This window comes from Aythya ferina, assembly GCF_964211825.1.
Source record: "Aythya ferina genome assembly, chromosome: 4".
Taxonomy (NCBI): domain Eukaryota; kingdom Metazoa; phylum Chordata; class Aves; order Anseriformes; family Anatidae; genus Aythya; species Aythya ferina.
The window spans coordinates 15,757,236-15,776,715 of NC_140300.1; the positions used below are offsets into that span (position 1 = coordinate 15,757,236).

Here is a 19,480-nt window from a genome sequence, read left to right on the forward strand (position 1 = left end):
CTTTCCATCCAGATACTTTGTCAGGGAGTGAGACACGGGACATGATAAGCATTATAAAATAGTATGATTCCCCACTGTCAGGAGATAAAAACAGGAGTCCAGGAAGCAGAACAGTCCAAGTTCTGACCTGACTGAAATCTCTGCCTGCTGAGGAGTTACAAAAGCCTGAGGACCTTTATCCTTCTGTGTCGGTTCAGAGACCTTCACACAGAGAAAGAATGTTCTTTAGTGACATTAAAAAAGCAGCCAGGGTTCAGTTTTACTCATAAAGCTCTATAATCTTATCTGCTAAGAACGGCTTTTCAGAATGAAGAAGTCATACTTCGATAAGAACCCTTCCAAAGTAAACAAACATTTCTATAAATAAGTGAGTTCATGACATTGGTTTTAAATAAGGGAAAGTTTGTATGTGGAAGAGACATTTGCCCTACAAATACCTTACGTGGTGCTAGGATTTTTCTCTTGAAGGCAGTGATAGATCCCTGTTTTTTTATGTACTGCCGAACCTGGTTAATGGGTTCTTGCACATTGTGAAAAAACTAACACTGGTGTAGCATGTACTTCTGCCAAATCATGATGCTCATGGACTTGCTTTCTCTTTGGGTAACTGCAGTCTTTAACAAATACTTCCAGGACTTGCAAGCAAATGCAAACTATCTCAGCCTAAGTTCAAAGAAGCTAAGGGACCAGGGAGAAAGAAGAAATATTTGGTAACTTAGATCCCCCATGGCGCAGCACACAAAGAAACCTTCAGCACTTCATGAAGAGTATGTTGCTGAGACTCACAACTCGCTTTTGAAGATAGAATAAGCAGTAGAGCTTTTAGGCAGCACTTAACTAACAGATGCATAAACAACTATGTAGAGCAACATGGACAATTTTTAAATTATTATTTCGCATAGAGAGCAATAATAAAATAAGCAATTTACATGTGCAGTAAAACTCTTCAGGATGGACAGGACAAGTTAGCATAATTCCTCTGAAATCTCTGCAGGCAGAACTGTGTGCATCTGTATCAGCTCAGCATCTGGTATTTCGTGCCACATAGAAATTGATGCTGATAATTACCTCTTGTTTTTGTCAGCGTCAGCAGTGTTTTCCACAAGTAACTCAAAAACCTGGATGTACTTGTAACAAAACATCTAATCCTAAATAATATTTTTAGCAACAGCTGTACATGGTATCAGCAGGGGCTACTGCAGGGTAAGCAGGATGATGAACTTCCAGCATGGCAGCAACTCCGTAGCCGGTGAAAGGTATCTTCTTTATCATATATTTTTGCTATGAGAGCACTGCTGGCATGCAGTGAGTTCACTACACCTCATAGCCACTTTCTCTTGTCCCGATGACTATAAACAAAGTTACCTTTCTGCAGCAGTGTCTAAAACAAGTTACCTTAAGGAATCTACTTGATAACACACAGAGGTAACATGCACTTTGACTTTCATGTTGCATATAGTACATAACAGTACTTGCATGTGGTGACTACATATTTATTTTTATGTTTTATCCCAGGCCGGTCCAGCTCCTTCAGTGTGTACGTAATCCTGACCACGAGGACTGCAGGCTTTGCCCCAGCAGCATGGAAACTCCGTGAAACAGTGTGCTCCACGCTATTTGATTTTTTTATTATCTGTGTGTAAAACTGGAAAAGACGTGGCTACATAGCTTAGAGGGACAAATAGTGCTATGGTGTACAGAGCCAATAACCAGCAGTCCTTGCTGTGATACTAACAGCCAAGTAGCAGGAGGTGGTACCTTACGTGTGATTCCTGTACACACATGAGCAAACAAACGTACTGTTGCAGGAGGGCCAGGGACTTGTATGATGGTTGAGGGCTGAAGCTTTGTTCTGGTTTCTTCCCTCTTGTCCAGCTCCCATTGTGTGCAGAGCATCGGGGCAGGGCTCCCTGGGAAGTGCACAAAGAGAGTTTCCAGTGGAGACACAACTTGCTGTGATCAGTGTGCTGCCTCAGAAAGGCTGGAAGGGAAATGCCAGGAGCACATGGAATATCCCCCAGTAGGGAATATTTATTGCCCAGTGGCACGCGTTATAGACACCAATGATTTGTACAGGTCGGGGGAATCAATAAGGGAGGCCTGGGATTTCTCCTGTAGCTGCCTCTGGAGGTTGGAGGTTTCATTTATTGGGCAATGCCCTGGAGCCAGGCAGAGCCAGGCAGGGCTCTGACCCTTCCTCCCAGGGACTGTGGCACCTCTGATCAGGCAAAGCAGATGATGGAAGAGAGAAAGCAATTCTTACCTTCTAATGGGCACCACACTAAGTGGCTGGTGAGGAAACAGCAGAGCTGAGCCAAGAGGAGACCAGAAGCTGCTCAGAGCATTGCCAGCATCTGTAAGAACACATCTGGTGGGTAGCTGGGGAGAGAAAATAGCAAGACTGACTCAGGCATTCCCATTGAAACCCTACTGGAAGCATAGTTGTGGTTCAGGTTGCATTCTTTTCTTAATATAGCAGTAAGTGTGAACCTCCCAGCTTTCATAAAGGGCCCCTCAGGCCAGAGCTTGGCCATCCACTGGGATAGACACAAACATCCAGAGGCTGCCGCAGTAAGGAGTCTCTCCTGACCTCAGGTGCTGAGGTGAAAGGTGAGGCCTTGCAGTGTGTGACTCACAAGCAGAAGGTTGTGATACCGTGTATTTTAGTGACCACGCAAGCTAGTATAACTTGGAGCACCTCTAGATAAACCTTTGCTCTATAATACAGGAGCCTGCACTGGGCATAGCTTGACCATACCCAAGCCCTTGCCCATAATGTTTACATGAATTGAAATGATTTTTATTTGCACTCTGCAATGTAACTGCTTAGATGCATTGACTCAGACATACGTTAATACTTGTAAATAGGCTATTTCTGACTATAAGTCAAGAGTCTGTCTTCAACCTCACTTTTGTACCTTTTCTGATGTACTATAAAACGTTGACTGTCAAATCAAGATCTCTAATAAAATCGCTAATGGCAAATGCTGTTAATTCAGTTTCACGTTCTAGTTAACCTCAGACTGGACATGAAAATAAGCTGCTTCCTAAAAGAGAGGGGTATTTCTGTATGAAGTGGAAGTCAAGAATAAATGGAATAATTTTACAAGGATTTCTGCAGAATGTTTAACTGTGAGCGTAAGAACTAAGCAAACCAAAGAGAATTAATCTTTCATTCTGTTCTTCTTCCTTCCCAAACTTATTACTTATTACTTTTTACTTTTTTTTTTTTTTTTTTTTCTTTTTGAAGCTGCCTCCAGGCATTAATGAAAGAGTATGGCCCTGCCATCTCCACGGGGGTGGTGTGGGGGCTTAGCCTGAATTGAGGATGTATGGAAACTTGCAGCAATATTTACTGTCAGAAGGTGTTTAATGCCTGCCAGCAGGGAGTGGGGATGGGACCAGAGGGGCAAGGCACGAGGATGAGGCACAGGGACAGCACAGCCTCTGGTGATTGCCTCTCACTTGGGGATGATCTGAGTTGAGAGGGAGGCCCTCCCGTGCCTCTGGCTATCTGAAAGCAGTTTGTTCCTATCTGGGTGTGACCAAAGAACAGGAGATACATGTCAAGCCAGGAGACAAGCATGGTGTGCTGCAAGGGGAGATGATTAACAAATAACTTGGGTTTGTCTTGGTTTGATCAAGTTTCATTCAACTGTCTGCAGCACAGACCTGTTAGACGTATGCTCAGATAGAGTAAACATAACCCCATGACTACCAGCTAAATGTCTCCCAGCAGCCAGAAATGCACAGGAAAAATAACTCAGAAATTCACTTAAAATATGAAACTCCGCAAAGGAAAGTAGAGAAAGGCCTCAGGACATACCCTCCCCAGGCTGCACCCTTGCTCCCTCCTCCATCATGTACAGAGAAGTTATTTAATTTGTAGGCACTGGAAAGTGAAACATCCTGTTGTTATCTTGAACAGAGATATCCATATATATATATGCTGTTCTCAGCCATGTTAGTGGAGAAAGGTTACTGTTCTTATCAGGGATTGCATAATAAAACGTTAAAAAGCAAATCTGTGCTTTTGAAAAAGGCAGTGCACATTGCAAAGCGTGCAAAATGCCACACTTTCATAGGGAAACCTGGCAATAAACCACAGTTACCATTAGGAGAATAACTGACCTGATGATCGCCTGGTTTCATTTGGATTGGTTATTCTGCTGCCAAAAGGAGCTGCAAATGTTGTGGATTTGTAGGTGGAGGGACAGGGTGGAGGGGGCAGAACCCCAGTGGTGCACTTGCACTCATGAAGGGAGAAGGTTTTTTTTTTTATCCACACTCACATGGCTGGCATGCCCTGCAGACATGCCCTGCCAGGCAAGTATCATTCCAAAACCAATTGCTCCACTGAAAACATGTAAACCAAAACACTCCCAAAGTAATACAAAGGCCCAAATTCACAGACACCTAAATAAAAGGAAAAATCAAGCATGCATTCTTTTCCACAGCATGGAAGAAATGTTTCCTAATTTAGTTTGAAACATGTCCAATTTTGAAAAAAATGCTTTCAACCTGATGAAGTGAACCTCTGTCACAACTTGTTCAAGATAAATGGGCTAGATGGTGCCCCAGGCTCATAGCAAACACTGCCAAGAGCACTGCTCGGAAACCCAAGAGGCACCCAAGTCATTGTGTGATAAGGTGGTATCAGCACTGTGCCCTCCCAGAACCGCACAGTGCCATGAAAGCTACTTCTGTGACCCCATTACCCCTGTATTTGTGCTCCCTCAGCCTTTGATGTACTTAACCTGAGTAGAGCCTGCTATTCCTGCACTTATTTTTGAGATTAGGAAGCTAATGAAACACCGAAAGATCTGTTCTCTTTGCCAGTCATTACTTGGCCATGGGTATTTACCACGAATCATGGTGTTTGATTTAAAACATTTTGGCCTCTCATAGGGTCAGAAGGCTCAATAGGAGCAAATGCAAATAGCCTGAATTCCTCTTGGGTCCTTACCTCTCGTGTTTCTTCTTGGCTGACCCCAGGTAGCTCCCCCACCCTTCACTTGGGTCTCAGTCTCCACACAGTCACCCTGCAGGGCCACCAGCTCTCTCCAAGACCCATATATAGGGACATAAGTGAAATTAAGCTGACTTTCCCTTACAACAACAACCCTTACAGGTCTAGAGGAAGAGCTAAAGCCTGGAAACAAAGATTTAAACATGAAAGGTAATAAATCTTACCCTCAAAGCCCCAAAGCCTTTTATTTATTTATTTATTTATTTATTTATTTATTTATTTATTTATTTTTAAAGCTATTATCCTGCTTTCTTGGAGTCCAAAATTCTTACTGCAGTACCTGTAACCTAATCTATAGTCTTTGAAGAGGGGTTTTTGATTTTGTTTATGTGTGTGTTGGCAGTGTATAGTGCAGTAGATCTGGGTTCCCATAGACACTGGCAATAAGGGACCGGTTTTGATGGGACTCTGGGCATAGCTGCAGCACTGCAGGGACTATCAGCCAGAGGCAGAACCTTCACCTCCACTGACCTGGGCTGCCCTTCATGCATGTGCCTGGGAAGACTCCCTGATACTCAAAAGCATTTTCTTACGTAAAAGAGTCCCATAGCAGGAGCAGAAAAGTGAGATCAGCCTTCAGTTGGGAAAGCCTGCCAGGAAGGTAATGAGAAGAGGCTGCATCTCAGAAACTCTTAATAACAATATCACAGGCTTAAGATGGCAATTAAATGTGCTAACGGACTGATCTTTCCTATTAAGTAGTTTGAAAGCAGTGATGCACTGGCTAATCCAACAAAATCACTTTGCATGTAGAACACAAAGATGGGTGACAAGGTAAAAACAATAGTGAGTCTGTATGACAGGAGCAAAACCACAGAAAATACATGGTAGGAGAGCTACACCAATAGCTCTCGCAGCGCTGGGAGAATCCAGAGAACAGCTTTTTTCCATTCCTACTCTTCTTGAAATGCTAGCCAAAGCAATGGTACTGTGCTGCAACCAGACCTGGGACTTCTGCTGCTGAGGCCCTAGGAATTAGAGCTAAAGGTCTCCTGTCTATCAGCAAAATCACACTGTGGGTCAGGCACAAAGGGGATGTATAATTGGCTAACAATTACTGGGATAGTTAAAATATTTATTCATCATGATGCTTTGTATAGAGCCATATTTTTGTGCTATAATGTGCTGCATACAAAGGCAGGTGACCAGAAGGATCAGCCTTGCTTCCCCTGAGGACAGACATTCAGTAACATCAGTGTGTGGCTGTGCGCTTGGTGTACGGCAGGCAAACTGTGAAAAGACTGAGAAGTGGTTTAGGCAAACACAGACTACAGAAATAAACAAAACACCAATATGGGTAACAGTTCCTGCACTAAAATATTGCTAAAAACAGGAACCAGGAAAACAGTGCCAGTTTCCACAATTTCTTGTCAGAGGCTCATAATTTTCATGAGTAATAACAGACATTTCATACATGAAGAAATAAAAGAATAACAAATGTCTTGATAAGTTTAACCAAGTTCTGGGAATGACGATCCTTTTTTCATTAATGAACTGCCTTTTCCTCTGAGCTATATCGAATGCACCGTGCAGATAGTGATTCATTTCTACGCCTATTAGGGAATTGTTTGGCATGGGGCAAACAATTTAACCTCCAGATTTGAGATTTCCTGCCTGAATGGGAGGAATGATGAGATCATATTTTTAAATTTTACAGTCACGATGGTCATCATAGTCTCTCGGCTGATCTTACAAATGCTACAGCTTTTTAGTTTCATCCTATCGTGCCTCTGTTCTGCCCTGGAATTGCGCACTAGGCTGATGCATCCTTTCCAGGAAGGCCAGTAGCCTCGTGCTTGCTGATAACGTCAGTCAATGAAGTACCCACTCTTCCCATGGTAGCTTGTTACTCAGCCTCATTATTGAAAATTAATCTAAACTTTGCCAATATTCATGTTCCAACAACTTCTTTTTGTATTCTGTGTTGAAGACTCTGGGGAATTAGTGTTCTGGGGAATGGTAGCTTCTCCTGGTGAAAGGAATTCTCCATCCAGACACTTCTCACTCTTTTCTGGTGAATTAAAGAGATCAAACTTTTTAAACATGATATGTTTGTTAGAATTAGTGACTTTTTACTTCACCCTCTCACATTCTTTGTTATTCTTCTCGCAGTGCAAAGAGACATCATCTTATATCCCCTGTGGCATGCTGATTATTGGGCTGGATTGACATAGCTAGATTGAAATTCAGTCCTTCCTTTTGCTGGGTTTATTGCTAATGAGTCATAGCAAAATGATGACAGAAAGTCACAGGTTGATTGGAGCAAAGTTGAGAGGCAGATTCTTTACTACTGAAAACAAAATCAGTTGTTACTCTAATATGCCCCAGCAGAAGTGGGGGGACTCTGTGGTCAAAATACTCAGGAAAGGCTACAGGAAAGGCAGCCTCTCTTTCAAGTGTGCCTTTGATTTCATCTGTTTTACACATTCTTTCATGACACAACATCAGTTAACACATTAGGGTAGACAAGACTTTTTTCAATCTCATACCAAACACATTCTTACCGTACTACCTTGGTTAATTATTAGTCCAAACATTCTAGCTTAACAGAACTAGAGCAAGTTGATTTTTCTTTTCTAATCCAGTCATTTTATCACTCCAAACTTTTTGAGAAAGAGCATTTCTACACAGCAATATACTTGCAATACAGATTATGTGTATCAAAAGGTATTCATTAGCTTTTCTGAAAACCAAAAAGACCTCACCAGCATCAACATATCACTATCTCATTACACCAAGAGAATAACAACAATCCTGGCAAGTTAAAGACATCCTTAACAACGTCTGAGATGTCTCCTAATGTAAGTACTAAACTGAAGCACACAAAGTCAAGGAAACCTAGTTGTAGACCTGCTGATGCTATAGAGTCCTCTTTAACTCCCCAGCCCTGCCCCAATGCCACATATGTGCCATATGACCATAATTCTATTCTTCTTTCCTGTTTATGTCTAGTTTACACTCAGTCCCCCAGGAAAACAGAGATACTCATACATTAATGAGATGGAAGGCACAAGCACATGGGCTGTGGAATATAACTGAACACTGAAGCCAAAAAAAAGATAATCAACACTTCAAAGAAGATGAGAAAAATCACTTAATATCTGCTGTCTTTTTGGTTTGCATTGCTTGTGCTCACAGTCTCACAATATTATCTGAAAGTAAATGAAATAGCAATAATTTATTGGAAGATGACTGATTTTGATCTGGGAATGTACAGAACGACAAATTACGTCAGTGCAAAAGTAATTGCTTTCTAATTTAAATGTCAAAAATTATACAGCTCCCTAGCAGAAATATTCTATTCTGCATTTCTAAAATTGCCACTCTGTTCACTGACATTACGTTCAATTAGCTCAGGCAAGGTTACTTTGGCTGAGCCTTGGCATGATAAAGCTTGATGTAGTAAATTAAAAATGGGTAGGAAATTATTTATATATCTCCTCCAGTACTATTTTCAGCAGTGTGTGAGTTGTACTAAATACCAATGACAGTGAAAGTAGAAAATGCCTGGGCTGTCCCATGAGTTCCTAGGAACTTAGTGGTAAATACATGCAGAATAGAGTCCATTGCAGAATATTTCTAGCCAGAGGTAAGAATCTTGTTACCATCATTACCTGAATTCAGTTAAAACTCCTTTTAGTATTGACAAACTCCTTTTAGTATTGACAGGAATATTTCAGTTAATGATCACTGGGACAGAACCCAGCCTTTCACAGACTCACAGAATGGCTCAGGAGGGAAGGGACCTCTGGGCATCCAACCCCTGCTCCAGCAGGGCCCCCAGAGCAGGCAGCCCAGAAGCACATCCAGGGGGCTTTTGAAGATCTCCAAGGAGGAGACCCCACAGCCTCTGGACAACCTGTGCTGGGGCTCTATCACCTGCACAGCACAGGAGTGCTGCCTGGTGTTCAGGAGAAACCTCTTGTGTTCCAGTTTGTGTTCTTTGTGTTCCAGCCTCCTGTCCTGGAACTGGGCACAACTGGAAAGAAGCTGACTCCATCTTCTTTGCACCCTCCCTGCAGGTATTTAATGACTTTAATGAGATCCCCCTGAGCCTCATCTTCTCCATGCTGAATAGCCCCAGCTCTCTCAGCCTTTCCTCATAGGAGAAGTGCTCCAGTCCCATCACCATCTTCATGGCAATTCATTGTACTTTCTCCAGCAGCTTCATGTCCCTCTTGTTCTGGGAGCCCAGAACTGGACCCAGCACTCCAAGTATGGCCTCACCAGTGCTGAGTAGAGGAGCAGGATCACCTCCCTCAACCTGCTGGTGATGCTTGGCCTAATGCAGCCCAGGATACCATTAGCCTTCTTTGTGGCAAGGGAACATTAGTTCAATGTGATGTCCACCAGGACCTAAGGTCCTTTTCTGACAAGCTGTTTTCCAGCTGGGTGGCCTTCAGTATGTACTGGTGCATTGGGTTGTTCCTGACCAAATAGGAAGCAGCACAGCTCCCACACGTGTGGATGGAGTGGCACTCTTCATGTAGTGACAGTGGTCCGTGGCATTCTAGGATTCATGTTGGACACCATTCCAAGGAGCAGTTCTGGCAGTGGAAGAGTACTCAGAGGAGAAGGGCATCAGCCATTGCCTAGCCCCGCTTGAGCATCTCAGACCTGAGGAAGGGAAAAGAGGAACTACTGCAGGAAAACGTCAACCAAGGGCCGGATAGGAGATCCATCATCAGAGACCTAGAAATAAAAACCTGGAAGAGGAGTGAAGAAACATGCATTGTGACTTTTTCTTCTTGGTGTAATTGTTAGTATTTTTGGTTGTCCCCAAGAAAGCCTTAGTAGAGGTCAATGCCTGGAGAAAAGAAGGTTTCACCATTGACACTGCGTCCATAAGTGCACTAAGGAAGCTTCTGGAGAATAGAGTGGGATTAGCCAGCCTCTCTGACTACTTTCCCATTCAGCACCCCTCAATGCCCTTCAAAGAGACACATTTCTGAGATGCTTAGCATACTGGCAGATGCAGGGAATTTAAATCCAAATTCAGTGCTTGAAGGAAACATTTCAGATTTATTGGCAATGTGCATGCATTATTAAATAGGGTGACAGAGTAGCATACTAAAGGTCTAAAGATCTTATATTATTGTAATTAGTTTTCTCTGCCATGGATATACTGACTCAAAACAGGTCTCTGCAAAGTTACAAGCTCTTGCTACCAACAGAAACAGAACCAGCTGTCCACTGTAGTAAACAGGTCTTCTTGGGATGCTCTTGCCTATAAAATTCATGAGATAGCCTCAGGTAAAAGATCTTTTACTGGCCAGTACTATTTGTAACTTTCTGGCAGTTATAATGACATGTGAGTAACATTGGATATTTGACCTGTCAGCCTCAGCTTTAACATTTTAATTTACTATAGACAGAATCACCATCAGCAGGTTCTGTGGACAACGTGCTGCTTGTAAGTCAAGGGGCTATTTTTTATGTTTTGAGTAAGTCTTAGTGGAAATAGCACAGAAATAACAAAAACTCCATGTGTGACCTATGTCACCTTAGACTATAGCATACATCAAATGCATGTGTTGCAAGTAGCATGGATAAGATTAGCATTTGTGTCACAGTATCATAAAGCTGCTGCAGACTTTTAAGTGCTCCATTTCCTTTAACAGGGCTATTACACTTGCCTCTGGATGCAGGCAGCATGTGAAATGAGGTCAATATGTCCAGAATCTATTAACGTACTATATGTGTACTGTTTTCTTCCTGCTCTGTACAAACTACTGGATGTCCAGAATCCTAGGTAAATGCATGAAGTTCTCAGAGAAGTCCAGGACAACACTTCTTGATGGAAAAAGATGAAGTTCAGGCAAGGCCATGCATATTGCTTTTCCAGATTATTATTATAAATGCAATTATTATTTTAGATACAATTATGTATTGGGTTTATGTAGCAAGGTTTTGGTAGCAGAGGCTGCAGGAGTGGCTTCTGTGAGAAGAGTCCAGCGGCTGCCCTATGTTAGATAAAGGTCAGTTTCAGCCAGCTCCAAAGGGACCCACTGCTGCCCAGAGCAGAGCCAAAAAGTGATGTTGTTTGTGCCTCAGTATTTCAGAAAAGGAAAACTGCTGCGATACAGCAGCTGGAAGAGTGAGGAGTGCAAACCAGCCCTGCAGGCCACAAGGTCAGCGCAGCAGGACAGCAGGAGGTGCTCCAGGAACGCAGCAGCTGTTCCCCTGTGGCCTGTGGAGAGGCCCCTGGTGGAGCAGGCTGTCCCCCTGCAGCCCCTGGGTCCCACATGGAGCAGATCTCCAGGCTGCAGCAGTGGAGCAGGTGGATGTGGCCTGGAGGAGGCTGCAGCCCATGGAGAGCCCCCACAGGAGCAGGCCCCGGGCCAGAGCTGCAGCCCGTGGAGAGGAGCCCATGCAGGAGCAGGGGTCTGGGGGGAGCTGCCACCTGTGGGGGATCCGTGCTGGAGCAGTTTGCTCTTTGTTTTGCATGTAATTCCTGTCCCAGGCCTTACAATTGCTGATCCAAAATGCCAATAGCTTTCCTTGTCAGGGGACTCTATTTCTGTTGCTTGCCATTAAGCACTACAAAGATTTTGGTAGTATGTTACATGCAGTCAAACACGTCCCTAATGTATCCTGAGGCACTTCATCTTTCTTAATTACCAGATGATATATATTGAATAAATAATGAATAACTGTAGGCTTTTGACTAAACTGAAATCTCAGACATGGCTGTTTGAATTCTGTCATTTTATGTTTGATCCATCTCTCCATATGGATGGATCATCTCAGACATGGCTGTTTGAATTTTATCATTCTATGTTTGATCCATCTCTCCATATGGATGGCCATTAAACAAAATATCTAGCAGTGGGTACCACTGGTTGAACTTATATTATCACTGCTCTTTGCTTTTTCCAATTTTGGGGTTTGAATTAATTATTTGTACACCACTGTGCTAACTGTGGGCCTATTCAGGCAGCATTTAAGCTTAACTCATGTCTTCCCTATAGTAGGAGCCACCAGCAAGGTTCACCTACAGGTATTATCAAAAAGACCATGCCTCCATCTATGAGAGCCTTCATGGAGCATGTTGTTTTGTCTCTAAGGCAGGATGGATAGTGCAGACCTGCTCAGCTGTCAGTGTCACCTAGAAGTCTAAAGCAACAGGAATGACAAGGCCAATAGTTATTTATTGTAACATATGGACTGGAGTGATTTATATGTGGCTGTAGAAGGCATGAAACTTTTTGAATTGTGCAGAAAAATGAAGTCAATGTGCGTGCATTTTAAAAACGCACATAGTGGTGACCTGAATTGCCAGCTTGCTTCATCTGCTACATCCATTGTTCATAGATCGTGAGGTGCTGACCATAAAGAAGGCCCATGAGTTTCCTTGTGGGTGAAAAAGAGTATTTTTCAAACCCTTTTCCCTACCTGGCAGCTCACCAGCAATGATGCCTTCATCAAGCAGACTTCACTCACACGGTGGCTAGCATCTCAGTGGGAGGTCTCAAAGTTCAGTGAAGCAACCTGGTTTCTGGAAAGAGTAAAGAAAAGCGTTGTTCATATGTGCTGCTCAATGCCAGACAGATGTGTATGCAACATGCAATAAATCAACTTGGAATAAGAGGAACACTGGTAATTGTTTTTCCACAATGATATTAAAAGGAGATTTCTTTTAATGCTCTAGCCTGGAGCCTCTGAGGCCCCTGAATGGTCTGCACTATAATGCACTGCTCGGATTGTGCCCATTATTCATGGTTTCCTATGCAACAGCAGTATGTCTTTGGTGATTTAGTGCCAGGTAACAAAATGACAAGGAGCACTTGCACTTCCCCCATTGGAGCTCTGAAGCATAATTCACCTACCTTTAACTCATCAACTGATGGGCCAAATCCAAAGACTCGCAGAGTCTATAAAAAATATCTTTTCTTATAACATTCAGAGTTCAAGTTTTTGACCCTACTGGTTGACTTCTGAGGACAAGATGCATATTTGGAAATACATAGATGTATGCAAAAACTATTGGTCTAAGCCAAGTTCACATTCTCTTAGTTTCAGAACATTTTTTTTTTTTTAAATGTGTCTTTCCATTGTTCCCATGGCTATCATCCCAAATACAGAAGAGAAAACAGGACCACAAGGTCATCTAGTCCCAAAGGCATTTCTAGCATACAGGAGGTATGTTGTAGCCTCCTGCACGCCTGTAATTGGTAGATGTAATCTGAGGTGACTGTGATCAGCAGCTTGCAATTGGATATGACTACTTGCTGGTTGCAGAAACGAGAACATTTAAACTAGTGGGAACATGCCTATAGAAAACAAACATTTCACATGTTGCTGCAAACACTGAAGTCTGTTTATTTCTGTAGATAAACGAGGAAGAATATTGTGACATAATAGGAGTCACTGGATGAGACTATTGCTCACTGCCAACGATCAGTGTGAGTTCTGGGCTGCAAGGAAATGACACTTTTAAGAACTTCCTGTCATCAACAAAGACCAGAAGCAACCAGCCCAAGAGTGGGAATAGCACTCCCTGATAACTGCACATCCCAGTCGCAATACCACCCAGATTAAATATGCTTGGAATTTTAGGCACACAACTATTTTACATGATTTATATGGTTTACATGTTCATACAATCTTAAATTGCCTTTTTTTCATACATTTCTGTTCACTTGCCTGGTTATATAATCTGCTTTATGACTTTAAGTTGCCAAGAATTTTAAGCTGATTTCTTTTGCTTATAAATTAAAGCTATTTGGTTGATTTAAGTAATAGAGTGGATGGCCCGCTAGACTGATAATTTTAATAAGGCTGTTGGATTACTTTTATAGATTGACTCTGCATTAGGTCTGAGTTCTTCCAGAATCCAGATCTGTTTGGATTCCCACTCTATGGTTGCAGCCATACACCCACATAAGCACTTCTAGCTTCTGGAGGAACTGCAAGGTCAATACAACTGTTGACATTTTGAACTCAGATAGTGTAGGTGGTTTAGGTGCTGGTGGAAGTCTTGAGGGCTTTACAAGGAGAGCACTGGTACATTCAGACAGGCAAATCAGAAGCTGCAGTGAAATTGATTGCTCCTGGACAATTGGCTTCATGATGTTCCCAAGTGCCATTCCATTGTGACCCGAAGAAATGAACACTCAAACAGTAAATTCTGGAGCCAAGTTAACACTTAATGTAAGCCCAGAAAATTTAATGCCCTCAGAATAAGAACAGATTTAACCTACAGATACGCTCTGTTGATAAATGATCTTAGGGAAGTTATTTCAGTCTTCTGACTCTGTTCTCCTATTTGGAAAACAGAAATAATCTCGGTAATATGAAGGTAGCCATTCGTTGATTGGCTCTGCCCTCTGTTCCCCAAAGACATGAAGTCTACTTTCTGAACCCTGCAGCTATTAGAATCAGAAAAATCTGTCTTCTGAGTAAACGAGTTCTGGCATTTCATTTTTACAAGAAGCATGACACCATAAATACTTAAATTGCATGTTTTTTCCCTCTGAATCTGTCTACTCGCACATGCACTCCTGCATACACACACATATGTATATGCATCTCGACTCCTGCACTTGAAAAAGTCAAAGATTGCCAGCAGGAAATAAATGTCTGTCATTTCTTTTGCTTGTACAACTTAGTACATTTATTTTTTTTTTCATTGATTATTGAATGTTGCTAGTCATGAATTTTCATGTCTAGACAGAGTTTGAGTTCTCATCTACCTGACTTGGTTGTGGGTATTTCTGTGCTTCAGACTTAAACTATCCACAGAACAGAAAGCTGCAAAATACCCAGACAAAAGAAGTTTTGAATCATTTTGAAGGTGTCAAGGTGGGTTCATTGAGCTGGGCCTTTTGTTCTTTGCCTGCACAGAGGTGAATTTCTCTCTGCATAGATGAAAGTCTTTGATATTTTGTTGTTTCTTTTGCTTTCTGCTGACTTTGACTGATGGCAGTAGTGCAGAAAATGGTTTAATTACAGCACCTGGCTAGCATTCTGCAGATGTATGAAATGCTGCTGATTTTTGTGTAACATCTTCTAAGAGGCATATCTAATCCTGTCATACATGGCAGATTCAGAAGTTGTAGTTTCATAATCAAGAGACGTAAAAGGGGGATATTGGTCAATTCTACCGAGTGTACCTTTTTTCCCTAAATATTCCCCAGATTGTTCCAATTATCCAAACTTGAGCAGAAGGGAAGCTTCTATTGTACCCACAGCAACACTCATTTTGTCTTTCTCCTCTCATCTTGCTGTTTGAATTCATAACCTGTAACATTCTCTAAAATTTCCTGTCATATCTACTGCCAGTAAAAAAAAAAAAAAAAAAAAAAAAAAAAAGTAACAGCTTGGTATTTATCTGAGCAGAACAAATCTAGCAACTATACAAATACTACTCTGAATTAATTCCACAAGCTCCCTTGATGAAAAACCTGAGAACAACTCCTTTTGTCATGTAAATAGCTAACAAGCAAACATTAGGAAGTCAAATATTATGTACTGCAAAAACTATCAATCTTTTCAAATCAGATATTTCAGTCAAACATAAGGAGAAAGGCATGATCCAACACCATCATCATTTGATATCCCATTGTCAAAGTGAAAGATTTATTGCCTGGACATACAGTTCAGTATGCTGCTCACAGCCGTGAAGAGACCAGAGCTGCACGTTTTGGGGAACTGAAGAACTTCCTTACCCATCAGGTCATACTGCCCGACGTGTTTGCTGAGCTCATGTAGCTCCTGTGTCTTGTATTCATGAAGAAATCTAAAAGATATGACTCTAAGAGAGAGCTATTGACAGTCTTCACTTGGACCTTTGTGACTTTCTCCTTTGGTCTTGTTTTCAGTTGTTTGATTACTTCTATTTGAAAACAGTTATTTATTTGGGCACCTCTGACTTACTGGTCAGTAATAAATTACAGTAGCTATTTCAAAGAATAAAATTAACCCTAATGACAGGTTATTAGCCAAATTTACTTCTAGGAAGTAGTTACATAAGCCCAGAGGAGCTCCATTAATACTGACACATATCCCCAAAAGCAGTGTTTTTATGTAAATGAGTGAACAAAAAGTAAAACACAGGGAGCCTCACGGAATAACAGTAGAATGTTTTCAAATGCAAAGGAGAAGCCAAATTCAACACTCATTTGGCTAGAGATAGGAAGGGTTATGTGAAGACTGGTGCTCCATAGGAATGTGAGTCACTTTTCATCTCTAAGTAAATCTCGTGCTGCTTCCAAAGACTGAAGACAGTATACTAAGTACTGGAAATGTCAGCTATACCCTTGCCAGAACTAAGCTACAGGTGCAAGCAAGGGGCAAAATCAGAAGAGCCATGCAAGCATGATCCTGTATCAACATCTACTACTAAAAACCTAAATCAAGGTATTAAGTTAACCTCAGTACTGCAATAATAGGTACCAAAAAGTTAGGAAAATTGATTGTCTACAGTTTTTAGGGAGAAAGGCTCAAAAAGCTATTGAAGTTCAGGAGCTTGTGATGACTCACCAACCCTAACTAAACTTGCTGTAATACAATTTTTCTTTTTCCATATATTCCTGGCATATTTCACGTGTTCTTCTTAGAGAAGAAACAGACATGAATTCATGTGATATTCTTCTGGAGTGATCCTGGTATATGACAGGTCTTCTTTGGTTCTTTCATTCCCACAAAAGCCTGTAAAACTAGTTGCTACTTGAATGACGATATGGGGTAGGCTCATAAAGTCAAGAAAGAAATATTACATTTGATAGCAGTGGCATTCAGCTAAACTTTGCCAGCTTTTCTTGGAAACATACTCCATCTGGATAAGGAAAAACTACATGTTCAAAGTCTAAGAATTGTTTGTAAAACCATGACAACATTTTGGTTTACTTCTGATGATAACATTACTGTCTAAAATAGGTCTTCTCTTTTTTTTTCTTTCTTTTATTTATGGGATTTTATTTATTTATTTTTTTTTAACGACTGTCCACTATACTGTGAATAAAATACAGTAGTATGCTGAAATCAAAATAGACATAAATTACCATATTTTTTTCCCATGAATTATAACTTTATTCATTACTAAGCACCACTCCTCCAGAATCTCATGTGATCATTTCTTAGCATTTCTTTTGTACACATATTTTTTTCTTTTTACTTTGAAAAACCACATCAAGTTTCCACATGCCATTTCTATTAATACTGCTCCAGTTCCATGGCCCAGAGTCTCTCACTGCATATTGCCAAAGCTGCACTGGATTGAAACTCTAAGAAGGGTTTGGACAGCAGAGTGGAGTTACCTAGCTGGACTCTGGCCAGGACACTGTCAACTAACATCTTCCCTCTTATAGTGACAGTGACCTGGGAGCTCAGACACCCCCGTACAGCCAGCAGTCTGATTGTTAACACAAATGGGGTTCTTTTAACCCAAACACCCTGTCTGCAGCAACACATGCAACCCCTAGTGAGCTCAAGGATTGTTTCTGAGACAATCTGAAGTCATACACAAACCAATATCCCTTAATGCCCCAGCTTTTCTCTGCCCACAAACTGGCCTCTTTAGCTCACGTCTGTGCTTGCAAATGTACGTGAGGATTGCAGAATCTCTGAGATCAACGCTTAGCTGGAGTCCTCCCTGTAGGACACTGAGGTCTGTAGGCTGCCACACGTACAGAACAAAGCCCATGCTCATGCCCAGAGACGTATGAGACAAGGCACAACATTGCGGGAAGCTTGTACTGCAGAGAACTGCAGTTGTCCTTTATAGGGCTCTTCAGAACAAGGAATAGGAACAGAGCTGCCACAGCACATGTATCTGTTGGGATTCAGCCACCGTGGAGTAAAAAGCAGTCCAAGGCTTTCCAGGGAATCACACCACCTCTGGAGTGACTCTGGAAACCACATCACCTTTAGGCAACACATGCAAAGGTAGCTCATGTTATTTAAAAAATATCCTGTTATCTAAGCACACTTAGTACATATAATTAGTGCACATATTACGGATATAGAGAATACATTACTGTTACAGATAACACTGTAATTCCTGGATTTTAAGATCCATTTTAACATCAAACACTGGCTGACTGGAGCAGTGCTCCCCTCCCCTGGCATACACGAAGCACCACCAAGTGCTTATATGTGCATGCTCACAGGCAGTTTTGGACATGTTGCAGCCTCTCATTATATAACCAAATCCCTTTGATGTGTATGTTTGTTGCCTGGAAATCAGTGTCAGACTTCCATGGTCCCAGGGAGCCTCAGATTAATTAAGTTTATCGTTTCTACATGGTGCCAGGTATGATCAGTGACTCAGGCAGCCAGGTGGCTGCAGCCTGGTGGGAAGTCCTCATGGTTTTTCCACTTCTTCCTTATCACTTTGTCTTAAAACAGCTATTTCAAGGGGAACCAGTAAGGAACTTCAGAAGATGGACTAAAATGTCCTTTTAAAACCACCATGTGTCCACAGTCTAATAACTGAAACCCTGCCAGGGTTCTTGTACTCTGACTTCTGCTCCGTGTTTAGTGTCTGAACCCTGCCAGGCTTCTTGTACTCTGACTTCTCTCTAGTTCTTTGAAGGGATGTGATGACTGCAAGTTCAGTTCAAAGTTCCCCTGCTGTTTCAAGGGAGGGAGCAGAAAGAAACTCAAAGACATTAAAACACAGGAGTACCTAGGGTGGTATTGAGATCTGTAGGATTTGTTTGATCATCTGTGGTGCTAGTGGGCAAGAAGCCATGTGTGCTCCAGCAAGGGATGAGAGAGTACCACTGCCCTAGTGATGAGATTGGGCTGGAATGGCCTCAAAGCTGGGTTTTCCCATTTGATTGAGCCCCAGTGTGCTAAAAAATTGGTGTCACTCTTGGAGGTAGCCTAGAGGAACACACAATATATTATATAGAAATGGAACAAAATCCAGGCACAGGCATGGCTGAGGTGCAGCAGCTACCAACAAGTATTGAGCTGCCTTGCTCAGGGCAGCATCAGAAAAAAAAAAAATAAGGTAAAGGTGGAAAAGGGAGTGGAATTTTTTATCTAGGTTCAACTATGTCTACATGGCTTGAGCACAGCCGTGTAAAATGTGTCGTGTCTGAACATTCAGCCTCTGCAACGGTTGGCCAAATGCAGGTGAGGTGATATCAGGTGGTGGGTACTCATTGGCGCCCTCGGGGAAAGAGGAGGGCAGGGCCCTCTTGGAAGCAAGAAGGTTGAGTCACTGGGCTCTGTTCTCCTACAAGCAGTCATGCAACACAAGAGATTAGATGTGCAATCTGTACTGCTGCCAACGTGGTAAACGAATAAAGGAGGTTGCAAAAGAAACGGAAACTCATTAGGATGAAATTATGTGTGAAAGTGAGTGGAAGCCGTACTACAGAAAATAATAGAAGAATAAAAAAATGATAATAATAAAATTAAAGGAGCCAAAATTTTACAGATTCTTAAGTTACAGTACATTGCCAGAGCTGTTTGTTAGACACTAAAAATACTTCCCCA

At 41.9% G+C, this 19,480-nt stretch overlaps 1 protein-coding gene and 1 long non-coding RNA gene across 3 annotated transcripts in view; one reads left to right on the forward strand and one right to left on the reverse strand.

Annotated features, from left to right (window-relative positions):
* Positions 1 to 2,994, forward strand: part of LOC311436126 (ADP-ribosyl cyclase/cyclic ADP-ribose hydrolase 2-like) — a 52,891-nt gene extending 49,897 nt beyond the window's left edge. For both annotated transcript variants that reach the window (XM_084517966.1, XM_084517967.1), the window contains one exon: positions 1,516 to 2,994. In XM_084517966.1, coding sequence (XP_084374092.1) covers positions 1,516 to 1,597 — 82 coding nt within the window. In that variant the 3' untranslated portion in view covers positions 1,598 to 2,994. The remainder of the gene's footprint in view (positions 1 to 1,515) is intronic.
* On the reverse strand, positions 1,000 to 2,379 carry LOC311436127. Its single transcript, XR_014692616.1, has 2 exons — positions 2,264 to 2,379; positions 1,000 to 1,910 (listed from the first exon to the last, which is right to left on the reverse strand). It is a non-coding gene; the product is annotated as an uncharacterized lncRNA (long non-coding RNA).
* Positions 2,995 to 19,480: the final 16,486 nt, after the last annotated feature.